Source organism: Pholcus phalangioides, unplaced genomic scaffold (assembly GCF_987345545.1).
Source record: "Pholcus phalangioides strain wild (caught in Gottingen) unplaced genomic scaffold, Ppha-v1.0 ptg000003l_1, whole genome shotgun sequence".
Classification (NCBI taxonomy): Eukaryota; Metazoa; Arthropoda; class Arachnida; order Araneae; family Pholcidae; genus Pholcus; species Pholcus phalangioides.
The window spans coordinates 52711984-52735114 of record NW_028301596.1 but is presented as its reverse complement, the minus strand read 5'-3'; the positions used below and the strand labels follow the sequence as shown (position 1 = coordinate 52735114).

The window sequence follows — 23131 nt, the reverse complement described above, 5'->3', positions numbered from 1 at the left end:
CCAGTTAAATGGCAATTAACGTTATGTACAACCACTCCTTATATTTTTAGCCTCAGTTTGAGTAAGCATCACACTGAAGAGCTAGAGCAGTAAATGATGCAAAGCATAGCTGAGATTAATATTAAAACGTAGTGATGATAACTGCTGGGTTGACAACTAGCGTTTGAAAAGTGATAACTATATTCAAATGCCGAACCAAAAAATAATTAATTTGTAGCTAATGTTCCAATTTGTTTTCAGGCTCACTTACCACCAGAGTGGCAGGCATTAGACTATGACTCAAATGAATCTCTCCCAAGTGATGATGATGATGTCATGGATGAAGAAGCTGATACAGATGATGTTTTTGGTGAATCACATGATTCGTCTGTCCTTGGTAGTGCTGCTGGTGGCAGTGCTCGTAAAAAGAAATCTAGTGACTCCGGTGGATTGGAACAGCTTGATCCATCTTCATATGCATGGGGTATACTACGGTATAGCATTGTGAAATTGGCACATCAGCATCTTGTCCAATTTCTTGCTGTGGCTGGTGCAGAGATGCCAGGTGAAATGTTGTTTTTCAGTCACAAATTTTTTTTTGAAATCGATGGCATAAGCAGTTTTTTTAAAATAATTCACAATTATTTTACTCTTGTGCAGTTGATTTTTAGTATTTGCTGGTTTTGAATTTGTGATTACCTCCCCCCCATCCCTCATATCTTCAGGAAGAACACTAAATTCAGAAAAATAAAAAAAAATTAAAAATACAAAGATGGGGGAAACTGCACAATTTTTGTTAGAATAAATAAATGTAAAATTTTATGTGCATGTCATATATACAATGAAGAGCCAAAAAAACTGGTACACCTGCTTAATATAGTGTAGGGCCCCCGCGATCTCTTCTGAATACCACGTTGCAAGGCATCCCAGATATGTTCAATAATGTTAATGTCTGGGGATTTAGGTGGCCAGCGGAAGTGCCTAAAGTCAGAAGAGTGTTCCTGGAGAGTGTCCACTTTGTAGCAATTCTGGACGTGTGGGGTGTCGCATTGTCCTGCTGAAATTGTCCAAGTCTGTCAGAATGCACAATGGAGATGAATGGGTGCAGGTGATCAGACATGATGCTTACGTACCTGTCAGAGTCGTATCTAGACGTATCAGGGGTCCCATATCACGCCAACTGCACACACCCCATACCATCACAGAGCCTCCACCAGCTTGAACTGTCTCCTGTTGACATGTAGGGTCCATGGATTCATGAGGTTGTCTCCATACCCGTACACGTCCATCAGCTCGAAGCAATTGGAACCGAGACTCGTCAGACCAGGCAACGTGTTTCCAGTCCTCAACAGTCCAATGTCGGTGTTGTCGGGCCCAGGCGAGGCGTAAAGCTTTGTGTCGTGCAGTCATCAAGGGTACGCGAGTGGGCCTTCGGCTTCGAAAGCCCATATCGATGATGTTTCGTTGAAAGGTTCACACGCTGATACTCGTTGATGGCCCAGCATTGAAATCTGCAGCAATTTGTGGAAGGGTTGCACGTCTGTCACATTTAATGATTCTCGTCAGTCGTCGTTGGTCCCGTTCTTGCATGATCTTTTTCCGGCCGCAGCAATGTCGTAGATTTAATTTTTTACCGGATTCCCGATATTCACGGTACACTCGTGAAATGGTCGTACGTGAAAATACAAATTTCATCGCTACCTCAGAGATGCTATGTCCCATCTCTCGTGCACCGACTATAACACCACGTTCAAACTCACTTAAATCTAGATAACCTGCCATTGTAGCAGCAGTAACCAATCTAACAACTATGCCAGGCACTTCTTGTGTTATATAGGTGTAGCCGACCGCAGCGCACCGTACTCTGATGGGTTCCATATCTCTTTATTTGCATACGCATGCCTGTACCAGTTTTTTTGGCTCTTCAGTTTATGTATATAAGGTTATTTGTTGAGTGGGTTGCACTGTTTGATACATAATTTCAATCGTAACTTGCTGTCCTTTTTGTTCCAGAGCTGCCTGTTATCAGTCCTCTTTTACATGCTGCCCTCAAAAGCTTAGAAAAATGGCTGGATGTCTTGAAAGTTAATATGGATTTGTTTGAAGGTCCACCATCGAATTTTATTCCTGGGTGTTATGTGGAGAACACAAAATCTGGTCCAGCTATACTTAAGTACAAAGCTCTGTTAGAGCTGCATAATACACCATTCAGGTACAAAAATATATGCAAAGATATTCATCTCGTAATGTCTTCTCTGATGGTTTTTACAAAATTTATTCCTTGGATTGCCACAGATTCATGTTTTTATTTCTTTTTTCAGTAATGCAACATTTTTAATACATATCTTAAAGCTAAAAAATGGCTTAAAATTTAAGAAAGACAGAACATTAGAAAAAAAAAATCAGTTACACAGATTCACTTTGCTTTTTCATTAGGTTCTTCATACTTAAAAGTGTTTATTGTTATTCTAGAGCAGAGGTGGCCAACCATCAGCACACATGCCACACCTTGTTACCAGTTCAGGAGTGGCACGTGAAGTTTTTTTGTTTGATTCAATTTTTATTTGCATACCTTATTTAAAATGATGCGTAAGCTTATATAGATTGGTGATTTTTGCTAGTTAAAGCCAAAAATATTTGAGGTCTTATCTTCTCAGTTTTCTCCAGAAAATGATGCAGCGCTTTAATGGCATGTTTAGCATTCTTTATGGTAACTTTTTTCTATAGCATTCTTACGGTCACTTTTTCTATATCTTCTGCTGTATTTCCATCATCTTAGTCAGTTATACATTTAGCAATAATTTCAGTATCAGTCAAGGTGCTGAAAATTTGTTGTAAACTGTCCATTTCCACAAAATCGAAAAATGAAAGTTTGAGATTGGGGACAGACATAACACAAAAAACATGTCTATGTTCTAAAATTTCTTCACCATTTTTCTGAAATTCTTCACCATTTTTCTGAAATTCTTCACCATTGTTCTGATAATCGTTAGAATTCAAGCGAACCACCAGATCTGATTGCAATTCTTGGCCTCTGTCAGTGACGCAGCCCATTAGTTTTGTTAAATGTTAACCCCAATCTGTTCACGCACACACACACCTATATTATGAGCACGAAACTCTTCAAACAGAAAAGAAAGGCAATAGTGTGTCTATCTCCGACCTTTCGCCTATGCTCATGTTTTTCAAGTGAAGCCCCTCCTGTCAATCATAGTATCTGCCTATGATTGAATTAAATTTTCATGTCCTGTAAAAACACAGGACTGGTAGTCTTGCTATAAAAATTTGAAGTGTGGTTCAAATATGTGTGTTTACTAGTGGCATGACTTATTAGAAGGTTGGCCATCCTTACTCTTGAGTCTTTGTTATTTATTTTAGAAACTTTAACCTGAAAAGAAAAATAATTGTGAACATATTTGTAGATAATCAATAGGTGTTCTAGATATTATGTTGAGGTAAACTTTGGAAAAAAGTTCTGTCTCTGTTGTGAATCGAGCCCAGAACATCTTGCAAACCAGCAAGTGTGCTGACTTGAGACAAGATATTTTTTTTCCTTGAAATGCACAGTAGTGTGATTTGCTGAGTAGAGGCATTGCAACCTCTCTTAACTTCAGTGAAGTTACTGTCAGGTTGTGACAGTAGAGATGGGTAATGATTTTTTTTTTTCTTGGCAAAAACAAAAACCAGCAGAAAAAAAATCTTTACCCCACCTCTACTGCCGCCACCTGGAAGGCTTTTGCTGAAGTTAAAATAGGATACAGCTGCAATGTCTCTAATTAGCAAGTCACGCTACTGTGCATGTTTTTGGGGAAAAAAATCTCATCTCTTTTTATGGTACAATGGTCAGTGCAATTGCCCAGTTCACAAGAGCTTCTAGTTTTGATTCCCAGTAGAGACAATGGAATTTTTTCCCAAGTTCACCTAGGCATAATATCCAGAAAGTCTGTTGATTTGATGTATGGTGAACCGAGGGGAAAAAAATGATTACCCATTTTTTTAAGATACTATTCATGAATAGGTATTTTTTTCTTTTTTGAACAAAAAAGTTGAAATCTTCCAACATTAAATGTATATAATGAGACTTCTGTATAACTTCACCTCTTGGGGACAAAAAAAAAAATTATTCATAAGTAAGGTGACTTTATAAGAAATTGGCCAAATTCATTAATTAGGCTGGCAGGGATATTTAAAAACTGTTATAGGCAGAGAGGCATTAAAAGTGATAAGCAATATACAGAGGTCTCACTGTGTATTGCTCTTTTTCACGATAATTTTATTGTAAATGTAATGTTTAAGAACAAACAAAATAAATTGATTTCAAAATTACTTAATTTTGATGTTCATCATTCTATTGCTGAAGATTATGACAATAATTTAGTTTGATGTATTTTTGCAGGTCCAATCGTCCTGTAGCAATGCCAGTGAAAAGATTATGGAATTTTTTAGTCAGACAAGAAACAGTTCAAGACATATTCATTAGGTACATTTTCAAGAGAAGGCCTTCTCACCTTCAAGGTCGTGAGGTATTTAAGCATCATTTATGAACTTTTTATGAAATAGAAAGTTGAGATGAGGAAATTTGCATTTATTGGATGTCTATGATGAAAGTTCCCTTGTGTTCCGAGCTCTCTACAGTTATTTATGGCTATTCATCTCAGAAAGTTTTCAAACTTTTGCAGAACATCCCAATGAAAAAAATGGAAGAAATCATGAGAAGAAAAATTGAAATTCACCACAAGAGAGCATTGCTTCCTTTGCATTCTTCAGTTATGAAAATAGTTTCACTCATCGGGGCTGGACAAATCTATTGCAGGACATGCCTGGGATATGTAAAAATTTTGACCAGACATGTACTTTTTTTAACAGATACCTGACACGGGCATATAAAAAAAATTTAACACTTTAGTTTTTTTTTTCATTGCCGATGGTGGTGACTGCTGTTCCTACCCACACGCACATGAAATTCCGCAGAAATTCTTTCTTTGGCAGACATGATTCAAATGAGTAGTCAACATACACTCATTTGCAAAAAAATCATGCACCAAGAAGAAAACGTTGGATTCGAACGAAACTTGGCTTAAAGGAATAGCACCTTGTTCGGTCATCTATAGTGGGGATACAAGAAAAAATACCGTCTGGAATCTATGCACACAGGCTCAGTGCATTGGTCTAGGATAGATTTGTCCATGCTTGTTGCAACTGCGTCTCTAGTTTCTGCATGCTCACAGTTAGATGAAATTGGCATCTCTGCTACTCCCATATGTGCTCAATTGCTATACGTCAAGTGAGTAAATCAACCGAGGAAAGGTTTCAACACTTATGGAAATTCTTAAGGAAACTCTTGTTGGGGCAAGCATTACTATGCTGAAAAATGCCTGCTGGAATCCCTGCTATGATTGGTAAAGCATGTGGCTGTAAGCACATGTAACATCATGTAACATTTCCTTAACATCATTGAGAAGTTATGATTCCCTGTATTACAGCTGGAGAGGTGACTATCTGTCATAATTAATGGCTCCCTAGATTATCACACCAGCAGTTGGGCCATATGCCTTTTCAAAGAATGAGCACTATTCATCCGCTGACTGTTGGGGTGCACCTGTCGAACACAACCATCATTAGATGCCAAACAGAATTGCAATTTATTGCTGAAGACGATGCTGCACCAATCTTAATCTTGACACCCACTGTGAATGAGGACGGCAGTGTCAGCTGTCAATGGCACAAATTTAATAGGTGCTGTGGGAACAAACTTTTTTCTGATACCTGTGTTGAAATGGTCCAGTGTGATACATGTTTCCTTAACAATTATGGTATCTACGATTGGTTGATTGGTGCAGTCATCATTGGCACTGCTTCAGCTTGCCTACAGACAAAGTGATCCTCTCTACTATTACTTTACAGCACACCAACTCCGGTCATATATCTCCATGCGGCAATTTCCAACGAGTAGAGTTGGGTAGGAAATGAAGACTCCCATCTATTAGTGGCCACTCCAGGTTTGGTGGGTAAAGAACTTTATGATGCTCTTTGCCAGTATTCAAACCTGTTGTTCTTGACGGTAACCTTCATAGTGGAAGATGAGCATCTTACCACTGCGCCACATACTTGGGTGCTCCTCTCTACTGCTGGGGACCTAATTAGTCCAAAGCCTGTTTGAGATGTGTGATTACCTGCACACATCCACTGCTCCTACAATCTTTTAACAGCTTGGTCAAAACAGTCTAATTGAGGACCAAAATTTGATTTGTCTACCTTGCTTGGCCAAGTCTAATGATTCATCCATCCTAGCCTTGCTCAAAGTCCCGAAGTTACATAGGAGGTCCTTGAATGTGTCTTAGAGGCATTTTCAGCAATCAACAATAGTTTATAAATCAAAAACACAGATACAATTCGCAAAAGCAGTCTCTAACGCCGTTTTGAAGAGCAATGGGAGAAACATTTTCATTCCCTCTAGCCGCAGAAATATTTGCATGATTCTTTCTAAACACAAATCATTTACTTAACTCATGCAATATAAATGCCTATCAATTTTTATATGATTTTTTTTTGCAAATTCGTGTATTTTGATATATTTTCACGATCCTAAAATTTATGAGCCTGTTATGATCGTGGGCTCTCATATATTTTAACTGGGCACAAAATGGAATCATATACTGCAACTGGGCTGCTCTGAAAAATGGAAAACCTCACTTTCAGCAATCAGGGAAGAGAAAAGACTTCCCAGTTTGCATAAAAATGTAAAAATATATTTTCCCAAAAAAATTATATATAACATTATTATATGGTCCTATTATGCAGTATATAAAGTATCTGAAAGGAATAGAAGTTCTATATATATAAAAGATTGATTTTTAAAGTTTTAGAGCATCAAAAACAGAGTAACCAGTATTTTGGTGCATAAAAGTTACACTGGTATGCAGAACAAAAATACAAAAATTTGTAGTTTTTTTACCACATATTGTTCATTTTTAATCTTCACATACACTAGTTTTAATCAACAACTAATTTATTTTGAGGACTAACAAATTATAAATTTTCCTACTAATATATATATATATAATTTCTTTTTTCCACTGGTTCACAAACTATTTCTCCCATTTAAGGCAGTTTACAAAAATTTTCATTCAGGTTCAGCGGTCTGAAATGAGAAAAGAGTTAAAGTGCTATGAACTAAACCATACAAGGCCGAGGCGCGAAATATCCAAATGTGCTTTATAACAAGGAGTGATGTAGCATAAGCTACTGTACTTTTCATAGTTCTTTGATGTATACAGGAAAGCCAGTTTATCCTTGAGTAACTTGCAAACCGTTGATCCTAGAAGCATACTTTTAAGCAGTATCAAAATAATGCGTTGACCTCAGATACGTCATTCATATTGCAAGGGGTTGTATAATTTTAGTATAACAAAAATTAACTTTTTATTTGGTCACCCTGTCCTAAAAAAATCAAAGAAAGTTGTTGCCCTGTCTCTCCTGAGCCTAACAAATAAAATCCATGTTTTTCAAGTGTAATATTCACTGAAATATTTGAATTCAAAAAATCACTAAAAATGAAAGAACAGTCCTTCATTTTCAGCACTTCAAATTCAAATATCTAAGCAAATATTGCACTTTGTTGGGTTCAGGAGAAAGAGAGCATAAACCTTATTGGGCTTTATAGAACAGGATGACAAAGTAAAAAGTTATTTTTTTAATTTAATAATCATACAAAACCCCTTACGTATCTGAGATTTACACATTATTTGTATACTTTTTGCAATTTGAAGTATACTTCTAGATTCAGGGGTTCGAGAGTTATTTCTGGATAAAGGGTCTTTTCTATGTATCTGGTATAACTTTGAATACTATTTAAAAAATTCACACACACACAGGTTTTTGATTTCATCAGCATTTTAATTGTATACTTGAATTTTTGATACAGACTATATGTTGCATTAGATCAGATTATATTCTTTTTGAACTTATTTTTTAAACAATGAATAAAGTATTGCAATGTGTTATATCCACATAAAATTTATTTATTTATACAATATTGATTGGCTGAGGCCTATACAAGAGAATGCGGAATTATATATGGTGAAAGTGTCGATTGATGGTACGAGAAAATTCGGAAATCGTAGTGCAATCTACAATATTTGATGATAGGTTGTTCCAGTCGATAATAGTTCTTGGGAAAAAGCTAAATTTGTGGCAATCTGAAGAGGCAAAAATGGGCTGTAATTTTTTGGAATGATTGAGTCTAACAGAGAAATGTGAAGGTGGGATTAGAATATTGGATGTGTCAATATTAAAAACCCCATGGAGGAGTTTGTAAAGAAAAGTTAAACGAGAGATAAGTCGAAGAGAGGAGAGCGGTTGGATATTGAGTTGTCGCTTGAGTTCCATTATGGAGACAGATGAAGACCAACAGTTAAAAATGAAACAAGTGGACTTATTTTGGATAGATTCTAATTTGTCCATGTTGGTTTGGGTGTGGGGGGTCCCAGGCTTCACAGGCATAGGAGAGGGCAGGGAGAATATATGTTTGGTAGCACAAGTGACGAACATGACGAGTGGAGTATTTTAGGTTACGGCGAAGGAAAAACAGTTTTTGGAGACATTTATTAGAGATATAATCAACGTGAAGGTGCCAGCGGAGATCGGAAGAGATTATAATTCCCAGGTATTTATATTGGGAAACCTCAGAGATCAAAGAGTCGTTTATAGAATAGGGGAATTTGTGAGGGATTCTTTTACGGGTCACTTTCATAAAAGCAGTTTTTGAGAAATTGAGGGGTAATTCCCAGGTTGAGCACCATTTGGAAATAATGTTAAGGTTGTGTTGGAGAGATTCTTGGTCAGAAAGATTGGACACTGTTTTATAGATGAGACAGTCATCAGCGAAGAGTCTAATGCGGCAGTTTATGGAGTCGGGTAGATCATTTATGTAAATTAAAAATAATAATAGCGAGAGGACCGAGCCCTGGGGTGTGCCAGATTTGATATGAAGAAAAGGAGAGGTCTGGCTCTTGTACGAGACAAATTGGCCACCGTTAATAAGGAAGGCCTCCACCCATTTCATCAGTTGAACATTTAGTCCAAGGTATGAAAGTTTTAGTAGAAGTTTATTATGGGGCACCCTGTCAAATGCTTTGGAAAAATCTAGGAAAATTATGTCGGATTGGAGGTTTTTATCAATGGAGTCTGTTAAGTCATGTATGAAAAGTGTTAATTGGGTAGATACTGATAACGATGATCGAAATCCATGTTGGTTAGGGAAGAAAAAGTTAATCGAATCGAGGTGGGTACGGATATTCTTGGCAATTATGTGTTCTAAGAGCTTGCAGCAAGAGGAGGTGATTGCAATAGGTCTAAAGTTGAGAGGGTGGGAGAGTGAGCCAGATTTATGGATGGGAATTATCTTATTAATTTTCCAGTCATTGGGTAGGTTAGAAGTATTCAGTGAGATGTTTAATATAATGAGGAAATAGTTGCAAATTTCATTGGCGCAGAATTTTAGGATATGATTGGGGATCCCATCTGGGCCAGTAGAGTGAGTTTTTTAATTTTTTTAGGAGATTCAGGAGACCGGCTTTAGAGAAGAAGATGGGACAGGAGTTATGAAGTGAATCGGAAAAGACGTATTGGGGGGGGGGTGAAGGATCAGAGGAAAAAACAGAAGAGAAGGCCCGGTTAAATTCGGAGGCAAGATCGAGGGGAGAGGTTAGATCCGAGTTGGAAGTTTTGAGGGAGGAGGTACCTGCTGATTTGGGGCGAAGAAAATTCCAAAATTTTGAGGGATTAGTTTTGAGATAAGAAGGCAATGAGTGGGATAAGTAGTTGGATTTGTGGCGAGAAATAAGGTCTTTGAGGTTACTGGTGGAGATCGAGATTTTGTTTCTGAGAGTAGAGGAGTCGTTAAATTTGAGTTTAGAGACGTCACGTCGAATTCTTCTTTTGAGATGGATAATGTCACGGTTGATCTAAGGGTTAAAGAAACTTTTAGATGAAGAGCATTTCGTAGAAACAGTGGCTTTACATTTATCGATAACAGCTTTGAATTTACTCCAGAGATGTTGAATATTGTTAGAAGAGGAGATGAAGTCAGGAAAGTGGGTACGAAGGATATTTTGCATGAGAGGGTAGTTGGCCTTGTTAAAGTTAAGTTTTCTGGCGCGAAAAAAGGGAGGGATGGTATGTTGAAGGAAGAAATCTAAAAAAGGGATTTGGTGATCGGAACAGCCATCAAAAACTGAAAAATTGGAAACCGGAATTTTGTTGGAAACTGCAATTAGGTCTAATGTGGAGATTGAGTGATTGGATATTCTTGTGGGTTCCAAGATGGTTTGGACGAGGTTAAATTTTAGGAAAATGTAGAGAACTCTATTGTTAATACCATGGTTTCCCGAGAGGGACTGCATTTTATGCCAATCAATACCGGGTAGATTCCAGTCACCGGCTAAAATTAAAAGATGAGAATTATGAAATCGGTCCAGTATTGTTTCAAGTTCAATGAAGTAGTGAGGGTCCGAGGCAGGGGGTATGTAAAGGGAGAAAATTGCGATGGGAGTGCAGTTGTGATGGTGCCATTCGGCAGTGACAATTTCAATATTTGATTCAAGAGGGATTTCAATAAGGGGTATAGAACTGTTGAAAACAAGGGCAACGCCTCCTCCGCATGAGTTTCTTTACGAAAGGCAGAGAAATTTGGTGGTAGAAATTCGGTGTTGCTGATATTACTGTGCAACCAAGTTTCTGTAACTGCAAGAAAGTTGGGATTATGAGCTAGTAGGATGGATTCGAAGGAAGATATTTTGTTAATTATGCTTCTTGTATTAACTGTTCCGATTCTGAAGAGATTATTTCGGAGAGGAAAATGGGAGATTAAGGAGGAGTGAGGTTTCGAGGGGTGGGGACTAAAGGGAGAGGAGGTGAAGGTAGGGGAAGGTCAGAAGGAGGAGTAATACTGGGAGGGGTTTGGGAAAGCGGGAAAATATCATTAAGGCTGGGATCCCAGATGTATTTGATGTTATTGATAAGAGCAAAGTTATGAAAAAGTTTAACTTTCAGACCGGACTCACAGTATTTTTGGGAGGCCCCCCAGATTTGTCCACGTAGCCTGCGTGTCTCAGGTGAAAAGTCCTCTGAAATTGAGATGCTAGTGTTTTTTAATTTAAATGAATTTTTAAGGATTTCAGTTTTGGTTTTGAATTTATTAAATTTAATAATTGAAAGTCTGGGGCCTTTGATTCTTTTAGAGCCAATTCTGTAACAACGGTCGATGTCGGAGGCAGAAATTTCAAGTTCTAGGAGGTCAGAACAGTATTTAAGTATTTTAGATTCAAGGGTCGCTGTGGATTCAATGTCTGAGGTCTCTTCCGGTATGCCTCAAATTATCGATAACAGCTTTGAATTTACTCCAGAGATGTTGAATATTGTTAGAAGAGGAGATGAAGTCAGGAAAGTGGGTACGAAGGATATTTTGCATGAGAGGGTAGTTGGCCTTGTTAAAGTTAAGTTTTCTGGCGCGAAAAAAGGGAGGGAAAAATTAGGTTTGACCGACGTGAGCGGTCTTCTAGGTCGATAACCTTTGAGGCGAGAGAAGAACGAAGATTGGAGAGGTCGGAGACTTGTTGTTGGAGATCCTCAATAGGTAAAAATTTGTCCTCTACCGCACTCAGACGTTCAGATAATCCATTGAGTTGGACATGAATGAATGAACGCCAGGGTCTCTGCCACCGAACTTATCCCGTTGCCGAGATCTCTTCCAGTCCAGCTTCGTGGCAGAGTCTGGAACAAAGGGAGTGTCCCTATAACCACTCCACCACCACAGCGGCCATTGAGTTGGACACTAAAGGAATCTTGCTTTTGGGATAGGAGCTTGAGTTGGTTTAGTATGGTAAGTTGAGTATCCTGGATATTGAGAAGGATGGAGGAATCAGAGGGGGAAGGATTGTCTAGTGCTTTCGAAGGGTCAGACAGGGAAATTGATCGTGTTTGAATTTGGGAAGCTTTGGGCGAATGGGTGACCCTTGGGCCGGGGTTTGACTCGATATCACCGGAGAGCAAAAGCAGTAGAAACAGGTGGGTAGGTAGGCCAAAGAACTGCTTATCGAGAGGAACAACCCTAAACAAACAATGACTAAGGTAGGCCAAGACAAAAACAGACATGTGATAGGTAATGGACCTACGGGAGGAACAAAAAACAAAGTAAATGAGAAAATCAGATAAAGGATGCGAGATTGACAAGAGTGAACTAAAATTAAAAAACTTAAGAAAAACAAATAGAATACCGTGATTGATATATATGAAAAATAAACTAACCTGTAGGAATAATAATACTGGTATAAACATCTTGCGGAAAGATAATATGTCGATCTCGCAACCTGTAACATACTGTAGAAATTCGTTTATATAGCAGCCGGGGAACGATTTGAACAAACGAAAAATTTATTTTAAAAGTGTCATTAATAGTAGATTCTTTTTGAATTTTTTTTTCCTTGACCAGTATTAATTTTTAATTTGTGTCAATCTTTGTTTTGATTTTTTTAAATTATTATTTCTGATAGCTTGACCAGCATTGTGATACAGACGTCCCTGAAAAACCCGAACCGATCCATATTATTCGCAAGGATCAAGATACTGTAACAAGCTTCTGCCTGAGTAAGGTTCGTATAATTAAACTGAATGTTGTGGTAAGAATCTGATTGGATTTCAAATCATTTTGATTTTGAAGTGAGGACAATGTGAGTGATTATGACAAAAATTACTCTACATGAACTTGGTGGTTGACATTTCAGGAAACCATGGGATACATTGCTTTAGCTACCCCAAAGGAAATCCAGGAACTTAATATATCAGTGCTTCTAGAACCCATACCTTGGCTAGAAAATGAAGCAGAGTATGATGTTATTAATTTACTCAGGTAATGTTCCTTACGTTCATATTATCATTATTTTAGAAATATTTCTTTTTCTTTAGATTATTGTTATTTAGCACTTCCCAATTTTTGATCAAAGTTGAAAGAGTCTGAACATTTGGTATGTATGTAAGATAGCAGCCTGGGGGGGGGGAGACAAAATTTGGCAGAAATAGTTAAAATTTAGCTAATAAAATGACTAAATTATTGTTATCCCATTCAAATTTATTATTATTAAGGTGGAATCTGCGAAATGAAAAATTGTGGGACAGCTTCCAATCATTTTGCATTATATCATCTCAAACATTTTGATTATATCTAGAAAACAATTTGATTCGTTGTCCAATGCTTTTTACCCATTTTTTGAAGTTTCTGATTGGGGTATAATGTTTTCAATTCAATTAGATTTATGAAACACAAAAATACAGTGATATTTGAAAATGTTTTTGTGGTCGTCATTGATTGAAAGATTTTCTCAGGGAAAAGGCTTGTTGTTGGTGCAAGCTTGTTTTCTTCTGAATATTTTTTTCAATACCACTACTACTTTACTGACTGACATCATCAAATGTGTTTAGTCCATAGCCACTAGAGTAAACGAACACAAATGCAGAGTTGATTAGATTAAGCAGAGTAATTAACATCATCAGAAAATGCTCTCAACAATGACCTAAAATTCAAATTCTGTAATATTCAGATGCTTATGAAAGACGAAGATTTCTTTCAAATGTGTAAAGTGTTTGAAATATTTGAACATCAAAATTTTTACAATTGAAGATTAAGCTTAGCAAGATGTAGAAGGCACGCTAAAGAACTTCAGGTCATTTTCATTTCATGGCCCCTGACGAAATTAGAGAGAGAACTACTTGGTTAACTCTGTGCCTCTTCTCCAACCAAAGCCTTTTAGTCACGCAGATGATCAGTTAAAGTCTACAACGACCAATCAAGGCAAAGTAAGACTCGACAAGCCAAAAAAAAAACACAAAAAAAAACAAGTACATGCGATAAATTCAATACCCAGTGATAACTATTACACATCCTGATTATGCCAACTATTTACTGGATGCTGACTGCTGAAGTGAACTCAGAAAGAAAAGTCATCTGACCCCCGCCTGGAATCAAACCCTCCTCTCGCTAGCTGGGCAAATATCCTACCATGTACACTACTGGAGACCATGGTACCGCTGTAAAAGTTTACTGGGTACCAGATCATGTAGGAATACCAGCAACGAAAAAGCAGACACTGCAGCTTGAACAACAACCAACATTGACTTGAGCCTTTTGGTCCCTGGTAGTGACCACTTTTCAATCGTCCGAGAAGTGATGCATCACCACTGGCAGGAGCACTGGAATAATCAGCCAAATAATAAATTGCATACCATTAAGCCCACACTTGGCCATTTGCATTAGAGCTGCAGGACTAATTGAAAGGAGAAAGTTCTGCTTGCCCAATTGCGCATAGGACACAGTCGCCTTGCCCATTCTTATCTTCTATTGCGAGAGAGTCAACCGGAGTGTCGACATTGTCAAAATCCATTAACTATTGCTCATGCTTGTACTTGTTCACATTATCGTCATCATTTTATGACCACTTTTAGTCAAAGCCATCTTTCACTTCATGACATTTTAGGTGACCAATGCAATGCATCTCACATTTTTAAACTCATCAAAGCCATTGGTTTTTATAAAAAATTATAGTTCTTTACAATCCATGATATTGTTTTTTATCATGCAAAGTTTTACTTTCTGGACGTGACAAGAATAAGTTTCATCTTATTATTAGATAATCATTTGCTTTGGCACATTTTGACCTTATTGGTCCTTGCGCCAATAAACCCAAAATCCAATCCAACTATTGGAGAGTAGACCCTGCCTTCGTTATTCCTGGTGAAGACTAGATTACTTTTCTTTCTGAGTTAACTTTGACATAATATCCAAAAAAGGTCTATTTCCTTGATGTATTGGGTTGAGAAAAAGCTGTCTTATTCTTTCTTTTTACTGACTCACTGATAGACAATGCCAATCACTAGTGTCAGGGAAATTTTGAAGAGAAAATGAGCTTGTACTGACTGATTATGCCTATCCCTTGTCTTCATTCATGAAGTCTTCTATTCATTCTTTCAGGCCTGCTGATTCATTACCATCTTCAGAATATCTTGTGATTCAGCATCCCTTAGATAAAATGTCTTCCGTTCAATCTGCAACAAATTCTGCATTCAATAGTCCAACTGGTTCAGCTCCAACAATGTCCTCATATTCTGGGAAAAATGCATCCATGGTATGTATATGAAGATTTATTCATTAGCGTTTTTATTTATCAGTTAACTGTATGTGAGTTAACTATCAGTGAGCTGTATTTAGACTATGACAACCGTAATTTTATGGGTTTTTTTCCTAATACTATTTGTTTTTACTTATTTTTATTGCCCCTTTTACTTCTTTTCCAGCAACTTTGTTGGGCAATTCGCCTGTTGTGGTTTCTAATTTTCAAATTGTATAAATTTGCATCTGGCATCGCAAAGATTTTATTTAGAAATTCAGAATTTACCTATGATGTATCCAATTGGCAGTGAATAATATTTCTCGACAGATATTCCTTTGAGCTCAAACTTTGTCTACTTTGATAATCATAAAAAAAGAATATTGGGGCTTACCACACTGTAGATATATTTTTCTTTGATGAAGTTCACATTCACATGTAATTGGCTTACATGTGAGATGGCGATTAATGAAATTAAGTGGTGCAGCTTATCTGAACCTTGTGGTAGTCAAAGTGTTAAGGCATAATGAACCACCAAATTTATGCTGTTCTTGACATATTTCCTAAGTTTGTGTAGTTAGCACCACCATTGATATTTATTTGCCAAAAAACAAAATAATAAGTTTATTAATAAAATTCAATTATATATATATAGATGTTCTGCCCCTGTAAAAGTGTTCAACACATTACATTACACTACACCCCACAAAAGAAGGGAAATTAACTTTAGAGTTTCAATGATATACAGCTTTTTGGATGCCACTGGCCGACGTTTATACAATGTTGTAGTCATCTGTATTTGCAGAATAGAATTAAATAGAATAGAATCAAAACCTCAAAAATGCAGTCCCGTCTTAATGCTCTGCCCCACCCGGGCATGGCTTGGGAGCCTCAAGTAGAGAAGGGGGTCTTGTGAAAATGAAATCTAGTACTAATTTTCAAAAGTAAGTATGTGAGTTGGTAGGCAGTTATTTCTAGCCTCAAAAAAAATAATTTTGCATGAGGGCTTACAGTGCTCTTAAGATGGTGCTGAGAAAAAATGTATGGAAAAAATTATGCTTTTCTTTGTGGTAAAATTAATTTTTATACAAATATATTTATTATTCAACATATTTGAATTTATACCTTTGATTTGTATTGTAATCATATAGTACTAAGGGTACTCTGAAAGTACCAGGTATATTAATTGTGTAATTTGTACTTATTATAAAAATCGGAATGTTTCAGAATCATAAATCGTAAATCGGAATCATAAAAATAATTTATGCTCTAGATTGACTGATAAAGCATGTTGCTTATCAAGTCTGGCATTGCTTAACATGCTATGCTAAACTTGGTCTTCCATTACTTTTATGGGTTTATATCACTAACTGGGAGGGGGGGGGGGCTTTGCCCCCTGGCCGCCTTGGATGGCCAACCTCTTTTTCTCTTCACATCATATCTTGTTTATTTTGTCCAACTGCATCAAAGTGTTATGAAAAGTAGCATACGAAAGCATTCTCTTGCTGACAAATTTTACAATGTTGAAGCAACAAAAAACGAATGAAATTCATCAAGAACCCCCCCCCCCCCTGAAATGAGTCAACTTCCCCATGCGGGTACCCAGCCTGGAGCCCAGTTTTCTCCTTACCCGTGAGGGCCAGGAAATTTTCATTTCCATTCATTTTACCAAGAAATAAAATCCAGGGGCTCAGCCAAGGACCCGGAACCCAATTCTCAGATTTTTAGTGGGGCTCCAGACTGGATTTATTTTGAGCTTTTGCTATTGTAAATTTTTCAATGTTAAAGCAAAAAAAAAAAAACGAGGTTCATCACGAACCCCTCAAAATGCATCCTGTCAAATACGCCGGCACTGAGTACCCGGACCCTATGTGTTGGGAGCACTGGTGATTTATACATATATATAACTTCTTGGTACATAGAAATAACTTGGTCCCGATGTGTCAAATGGTTCCTGATATATTCAGAAATTAAATGAAAACTTTACCCAAAATCATAACCAATTTACATCACACCCAAAGTCCTAATCAATTTCTTCCACTGATTTCCATTGCATAGAAACAGGCATAAAACGTTGCACTTTTCGAATTTGTGATTTCATATTATATTGTAGATAGGTGTTATGCGAAAAAAAAAAACATTGTGCCAGTTTAATAGTCAATTTTAGAAGTTGAATTATTGGAGCTTAAAAATTGTAAATCTTTAAACAGTTCAAAGAATTATGAACTTGCAAGGAAATGTGTGTTGCATATAACTAAATTTATTGTAAAAAAATAAATAAAATCTACATCTTTTTGTACTGCTGTATATATATGTTGTGTGTTTAAAACTTTTGCCATACCCTGCTTGTTTGTGGCTATTCATTTTCAAAAACTTGTAAAAACAAAAAAATTGTGTAAGATGTTGCATGTTATGTATTCATGTTGGTTGTGTGGAAAATAAAAAGTGTATTTGTTGTCTGCATTTAATCTTCATTGGAGCCTGCTTGTTTCCTGTCTATCATCTCCTGTCTCTTTTTTTTCTGCTGCTACTATTGCTGTTTAACTCCTTCGCTGCTTCGAACCTAAAACTTCATTACCATTTTCACGCTTATGCCAATCCTTAAAGATGAAGGGACTTAACTTTCCTGGCAGCTGTAACCCACAATTCTGTACGTTTGTTATTGAACGGAGTCGCCACATGTTAAAACCGGTGAGTCTTTACCCTTGTCTTTCCATTTATTTTTGCTTGATAAATATTTTCTTGCTTCTTACCTGTTATATCCTGCTTATATCTTAACACTTATTCTTGGTTTAGCTTTTTAGTTTTTATTTGTGCTTATTGCTAGATGCATGGTTTTTTGTTTTCGTGATAAATGTCTTTGGCTTAGTCATGTTTTTTTTACATGCTATTGCATTTCATTTGTTTTGGAAGTTAATACATGAGTGAATTAGCTCATAAAACTGAAAGTATATTCTGTCTGCAGATACACCTGATCGAAATACGTAGTATTTATCTGTAAAGGGCATGGAATAGAGCAAAAAAAGTATTATTATACATGTATTATATATTTTTTCCATTGAAAGGTTTAATTTTTTATGTATGTCGAAATTTAGATTTTTTTTGGAAAGTTTCAGCTTTCTCAAAAATTTGCCATTCATGACTGCATTGAGATCAAGCAGTGGGTTGTCAGAGCATTTGCATTACTCAATTGCTATTGTTTTAGATTTTTGTGTTTTGAAAGTTTTTTTTTTCAACTTTTTAACAAGGTTGCATCTCCAGTAAATTGCGATTTGAATGCGAATACGACCACTTGAGGACCACAAAAACAGCAAAAAATTTAAAACCTGTGTATGAGTCAACCCCCAAAAAAATGGCATGTTATGGAAGAAAAAAAATGCATGTATCTATATAAGATATAAAAATTTGACCAAAGGATGAACTAATACTTTTTCTTCCTTTTATTTGTTTGGCCAGCACTTTATGAGACGGCAATAATGTGTTTTTCTATCATATCAATGGCTAGGGGAAGAGGGTGGTTTTTGCACAACATGTTCAGTTTGCTAACTGGATATGTGAAATGTCTTCTCTTGTTTCGCTATGTTTAATTCGCCAGTTTGGCCACAGGCTAGTTTAATACTTCTTTCGCAAACACTTTTTATGCAAGGCCATCTTGATGCATGGCTCACCTGGGTACTGCCCAAAGCCCTCAAGGTACATTACAGGTTTTAGATGACCTTGCATAGCAATTACCATCAGTTTTGTCCAGCTTGTAGTAGGTTTCAGTACATTTCTCAGTCCGGGGCCCCTGTGATGCTGTAAAGAGGTGACTTGTGGGCCAGGTGGAACCCACTTTTGCGGGTTAGAATTAGGGCACCTCTACCATATGCGAGGACAGATGTTGATAACACTCAACATCCTTTTTTCACCTCAAAAACATCTGTATATATGTTAGGGCCGTAACTAGGGGAGTAACGGGGGCAATTGTCCCAGGCAGCAAGAATTTTAAAGTTGTGGGAGTGGCAAAATAATATTTGCCCCAGACGGCTGAATAATGTTTGCTCCGAATGGCAAAAATCCTGGTTATGGCCCTGACATACATCAACCTCCTTTTCTGTCCCCCCCCCCCCAATATAGAAACAATTTTTTGAACAAAAGTGGGCTTATACACAGTATAATTACATTTATGATATTTTTCTAGCAGGAAAAGTGAATACATCTATTATTTTGAGAAACTCAATTATCACTTATTGATCTCAAAATGAAGATCCACAAATAATTTTGAATGCTTTGCTTTTTTCAGGATACATATTATTATTACTTTTTTTGCAGTTATTGAACATCAGTTGCTAGAGTTATCTTTTTTTTTAGTTTGCTTTTAATATCTATCAGAAGTGAGAATGAAAATACATATTTACAATTATTTGCTCATATCAGTATGTTTCAAATTTGAGTTTAACAACCAGAAGAATGTTAAATATATATTACTTGATGGGAATACATTTGCAGATTTTTTCCCACAATTCAAAACATATAAAAACAAAACAATCTGAAAAAAATAATTTATTTGTTCCAGCTTTTTATTCTTATGATAACTGCCAGAGAGTTCTTATATTTTGTTTCTACTCATTATTTAGCTCAATAAACATAGAATAGATGGTGTGCGGAAACTTGCGGCTCATCCAGTCATGCCTGTTTGTGAGTAGTTTGATTTTTTAAAAACAGCCTTGTATATGAAGGATCCAGAAGCCAATCAGTGTAAGTGAATAAACATTAAAAATGAGATGAAAGGATCTTTTTATTCCATGGTCAGCATAAGTGGTGCAATCTGCTCTTGCAATATAGAGATAGTGATGGAAATGCTTTGGCATCTGAAAATTTTACCAGTGAAGAGGCACTTGCAATACGAAAGTCATTTTCAAAAACATTACTTACACTTATTGGCTTCTGAGCCCTCCATATATATTGTTGGATCCCATTATAGTAAACTCAGATCCGCCAAATTTTCTTATATATTGCTGTGGGTATATTTGTGTTAATCTCAACTCTGATACAATGATTTTCCTGGATTTAGCAAATAAAAAAGTTGTTTTATCTGATTCATTAAATTAGTGTTTGACTGTATATATATATATATCGCTTTTACTTAGGAAGATATTTTTGCTTGGTTTTTTCCTTTTTTGTTTTATAAACTCAATTTATGAAGGTTAAATAATCAAGGTAAGATATGAGATGTTGACTGCTTTGGAGGATATAAAATTAAGAGTTTAAACAGCAACAACAGTAAAAACCCTCTTTTGCAAACACCAGTGGGAAAAAGAAAATTTGTCCCTCATTTGTTAAAAGAAGGGTGACTGTTGAAAAAAGGGATGTTTTATTTCTTCTAAATATTTATCTTCAATTTCTTATTGAAGAATTTAAAACAAAACATGATTATTGATTGGCTGTAAAGTGAAAGTGAGAGCATCTGCGTGGTGACTGTTAAAAGAGGTTTCACTGCATATGTTCTTTGCAACTTAGAAATTTCCAATGTAAAACATCAATCAAGACTTGATTGTTTTAAAAGACAGTTTTTGCCAGTTCCCTGAGAATAACAGCATCACGGTTATTGAAGTTCCTTAATTATTTACAGTAATGATATTTTTTTCATGTATAGTCATACCTCTTTGGGGGGGATCACTCTTAAAAATACAAAAATATGACCCCCTATAAGTGAAGTGATCCCCCTCTAAATGGAGTAAGCAGTGGCCCCCCTCTCTCTCTCTCTCCATTTTACCCCCCATTTATGCATAAATGCACAAAAAGCCATCTTTTTGTAAATTGAAGTAGTTCATTCATGGATTAGTTTAATCTGTATCATTTATCTTAATTTATCCTGCTATCGAAAATCGTGAAGTTTCATAGAGAACCAAGATCAAGTCATTTTGACCCATAAAAATATTTTCAACTTTTCGAGTAAAATTATTATTGACACAAAATAACATATTGTTTCAAGACCATCAGCTTTTATTAGAATAAAGATTAAATTTGTATAATACAGTAGATTCTTGCTTGGGACAAATGCAGACAAGGGTTTGCCAGATTACTGGAAGTTAATTGAAAAGCCCATTTAAATAATATAAACTACTGCACATGGGGGCTGTAGCCCAGGGCGGTAAGATATTCTCCTAAAGTACCAAATAATGTTTAGAGGTTGCAAGTTCGATACCTGGTTCCTCTTTGTCGGAAAACTTCCCTGACACAGGAGTACAACAGAAACGGCTATGTCACTACAGAAAAAAAAAGTACTACCGCAGGTAGTCTCACATGGGGGGGGGGGGTTAGTGCACCAACCTCTCGGTGAGTATAAAAAAAGGCTGCCGGTGTAATTAGCCCTTGTGTGTAGAAAATGACTGTGGTGCGACAAAAATGATCTTCTGCACTTAGACATATCGTAAAATGTTTTCCTTTTTAATACTCAAAGAAAGCCTGCCTAAAAACTCTGGATGACTGGATGGGCAGGAGTATCACACAGCCGAATTATCAGGAGTCTATAATTTATTAATTAAAATAGAATTTAGGAAACTATCCAAGTTTACTAAAAACACAAAGCGTTTTCAGAGTTTGAATCATTATGCTTTCCTGTTCATTTCTAAATGGTAAAAAGCACTGTTTGCCTCAAGCCCACCATAAGTGGATATGGGCCCTCTGAACGGGAGGGGGGGGGAAATCGCAGTACGTATGCATAGTGAAGGGGTGAAGAGGCAATTTCCACCTCTGCCCTTCCGCATATGTCAGTAATGCAATTTTTCACTGAACAGAGATCCTCCATCATATTCTACTATGAAGCCCACCAGCGTTCTGCATTCAGCATTCTTCTGTCGTCGTTTCGGTTAGCAAGTAAGCCTTCTCTATATGGGAAAGCCATCATCTGTCGAATGATGGGACAGTTGCCAAGAAGTGACTGTTGAACTTGACATGTGTATCATATAGGTAATTTCCAAGTTCAATTTAAATATTTGAAGGAGTGTATTTAAAAAAAAGACCTCTTAAGTGAGGGTGACACATTATCAAGAGTTTTATAATGTTAAAATGATATACAGGGTGCTGCCTGGAAGTGGCGACAAACTCAGAGGAGGGTAATATTAGGCTTCTAGATCAACAAAAATGGCCATTAGAACATTGTATCGCAAACCACGTTTAGTCGGTGAAAATTGCAAAAATACTTATGAAGGGTGTGACATCGAGTGGGACAAAAGGCCATTAATAAGTAGAAAAAAACATTTATTTGACAGCATGATTACAATACAGCCTGTGCAGCTTAGTTGAATGTCAGAACGTGGACAAAGTTGCGGTCGCAAAGGTCATTTCACAGCTGACACCAACGTAGTAACGATTGCTGGACGCACTCAAAGATACTGGTTGTGCTGTCAACATCTGCCACAGCGATGATGATCCATGCTATGAGATCCTCCAGTGTCTCCACGGGCATCTGATACACGAGTGATTTAAGGTGTCCCTAAAAGAAGAAGGCCAAAAGATTGATGTCTATTTTTGAGATTTTCACATACTAAACATGGTTTGCTATACCATGTTCTTTGGTAATTGTTGTTCCTGTTGATGTCTAATATCATCCATAAGGTCCTGCCCAAAATACAGTGGAGAGAGAGATCTTGGAGCAGAGAGAAGACGATATTCTTCTCGGGCCACGGGCCGTTCCCCACCCACTTCCTCCGCTTCGGGATCTCAAACAATGACAAGTGCCTGTGTGGAGGAGTCGGAAGCCCATTGCATTACGCAACAGAGTGTGAAAAGACCTCAGAGTTCCACCTGGTTAAGCCGCTCCCTCAGTTGGAGCATGAATGGTTCAAAAGAATGGAGAAAGATGGGAAAGCCCTGGAAACCATTAAGGACCTGGTTAAATTCCTAGAGGCCAACCAGGAACATCTCCACACCAAGAGGGATGAGACCATCCAGACTCCACATGAAACGCAACAACTGAGGAGGAGCAAAAGACTGAGAGCAAGGGCAGAATC

At 37.0% G+C, this 23131-nt stretch overlaps 1 protein-coding gene across 2 annotated transcripts in view; it reads left to right on the top strand.

Annotated features, from left to right (window-relative positions):
* Rbcn-3A (rabconnectin-3 alpha) overlaps positions 1–23131 on the top strand; it is a 153068-nt gene that overhangs the window by 103996 nt on the left and 25941 nt on the right. Inside the window, exons 43-50 of one of the 2 annotated variants that reach the window (XM_089250266.1) lie at positions 241–544; positions 1993–2191; positions 4376–4502; positions 12531–12629; positions 12762–12886; positions 15002–15155; positions 17745–17828; positions 19754–19814. In XM_089250266.1, coding sequence (XP_089106392.1) covers positions 241–544; positions 1993–2191; positions 4376–4502; positions 12531–12629; positions 12762–12886; positions 15002–15155; positions 17745–17828; positions 19754–19814 — 1153 coding nt within the window. The remainder of the gene's footprint in view (positions 1–240; positions 545–1992; positions 2192–4375; positions 4503–12530; positions 12630–12761; positions 12887–15001; positions 15156–17744; positions 17829–19753; positions 19815–23131) is intronic. The other variant, XM_089250267.1, reaches the window with a different exon arrangement.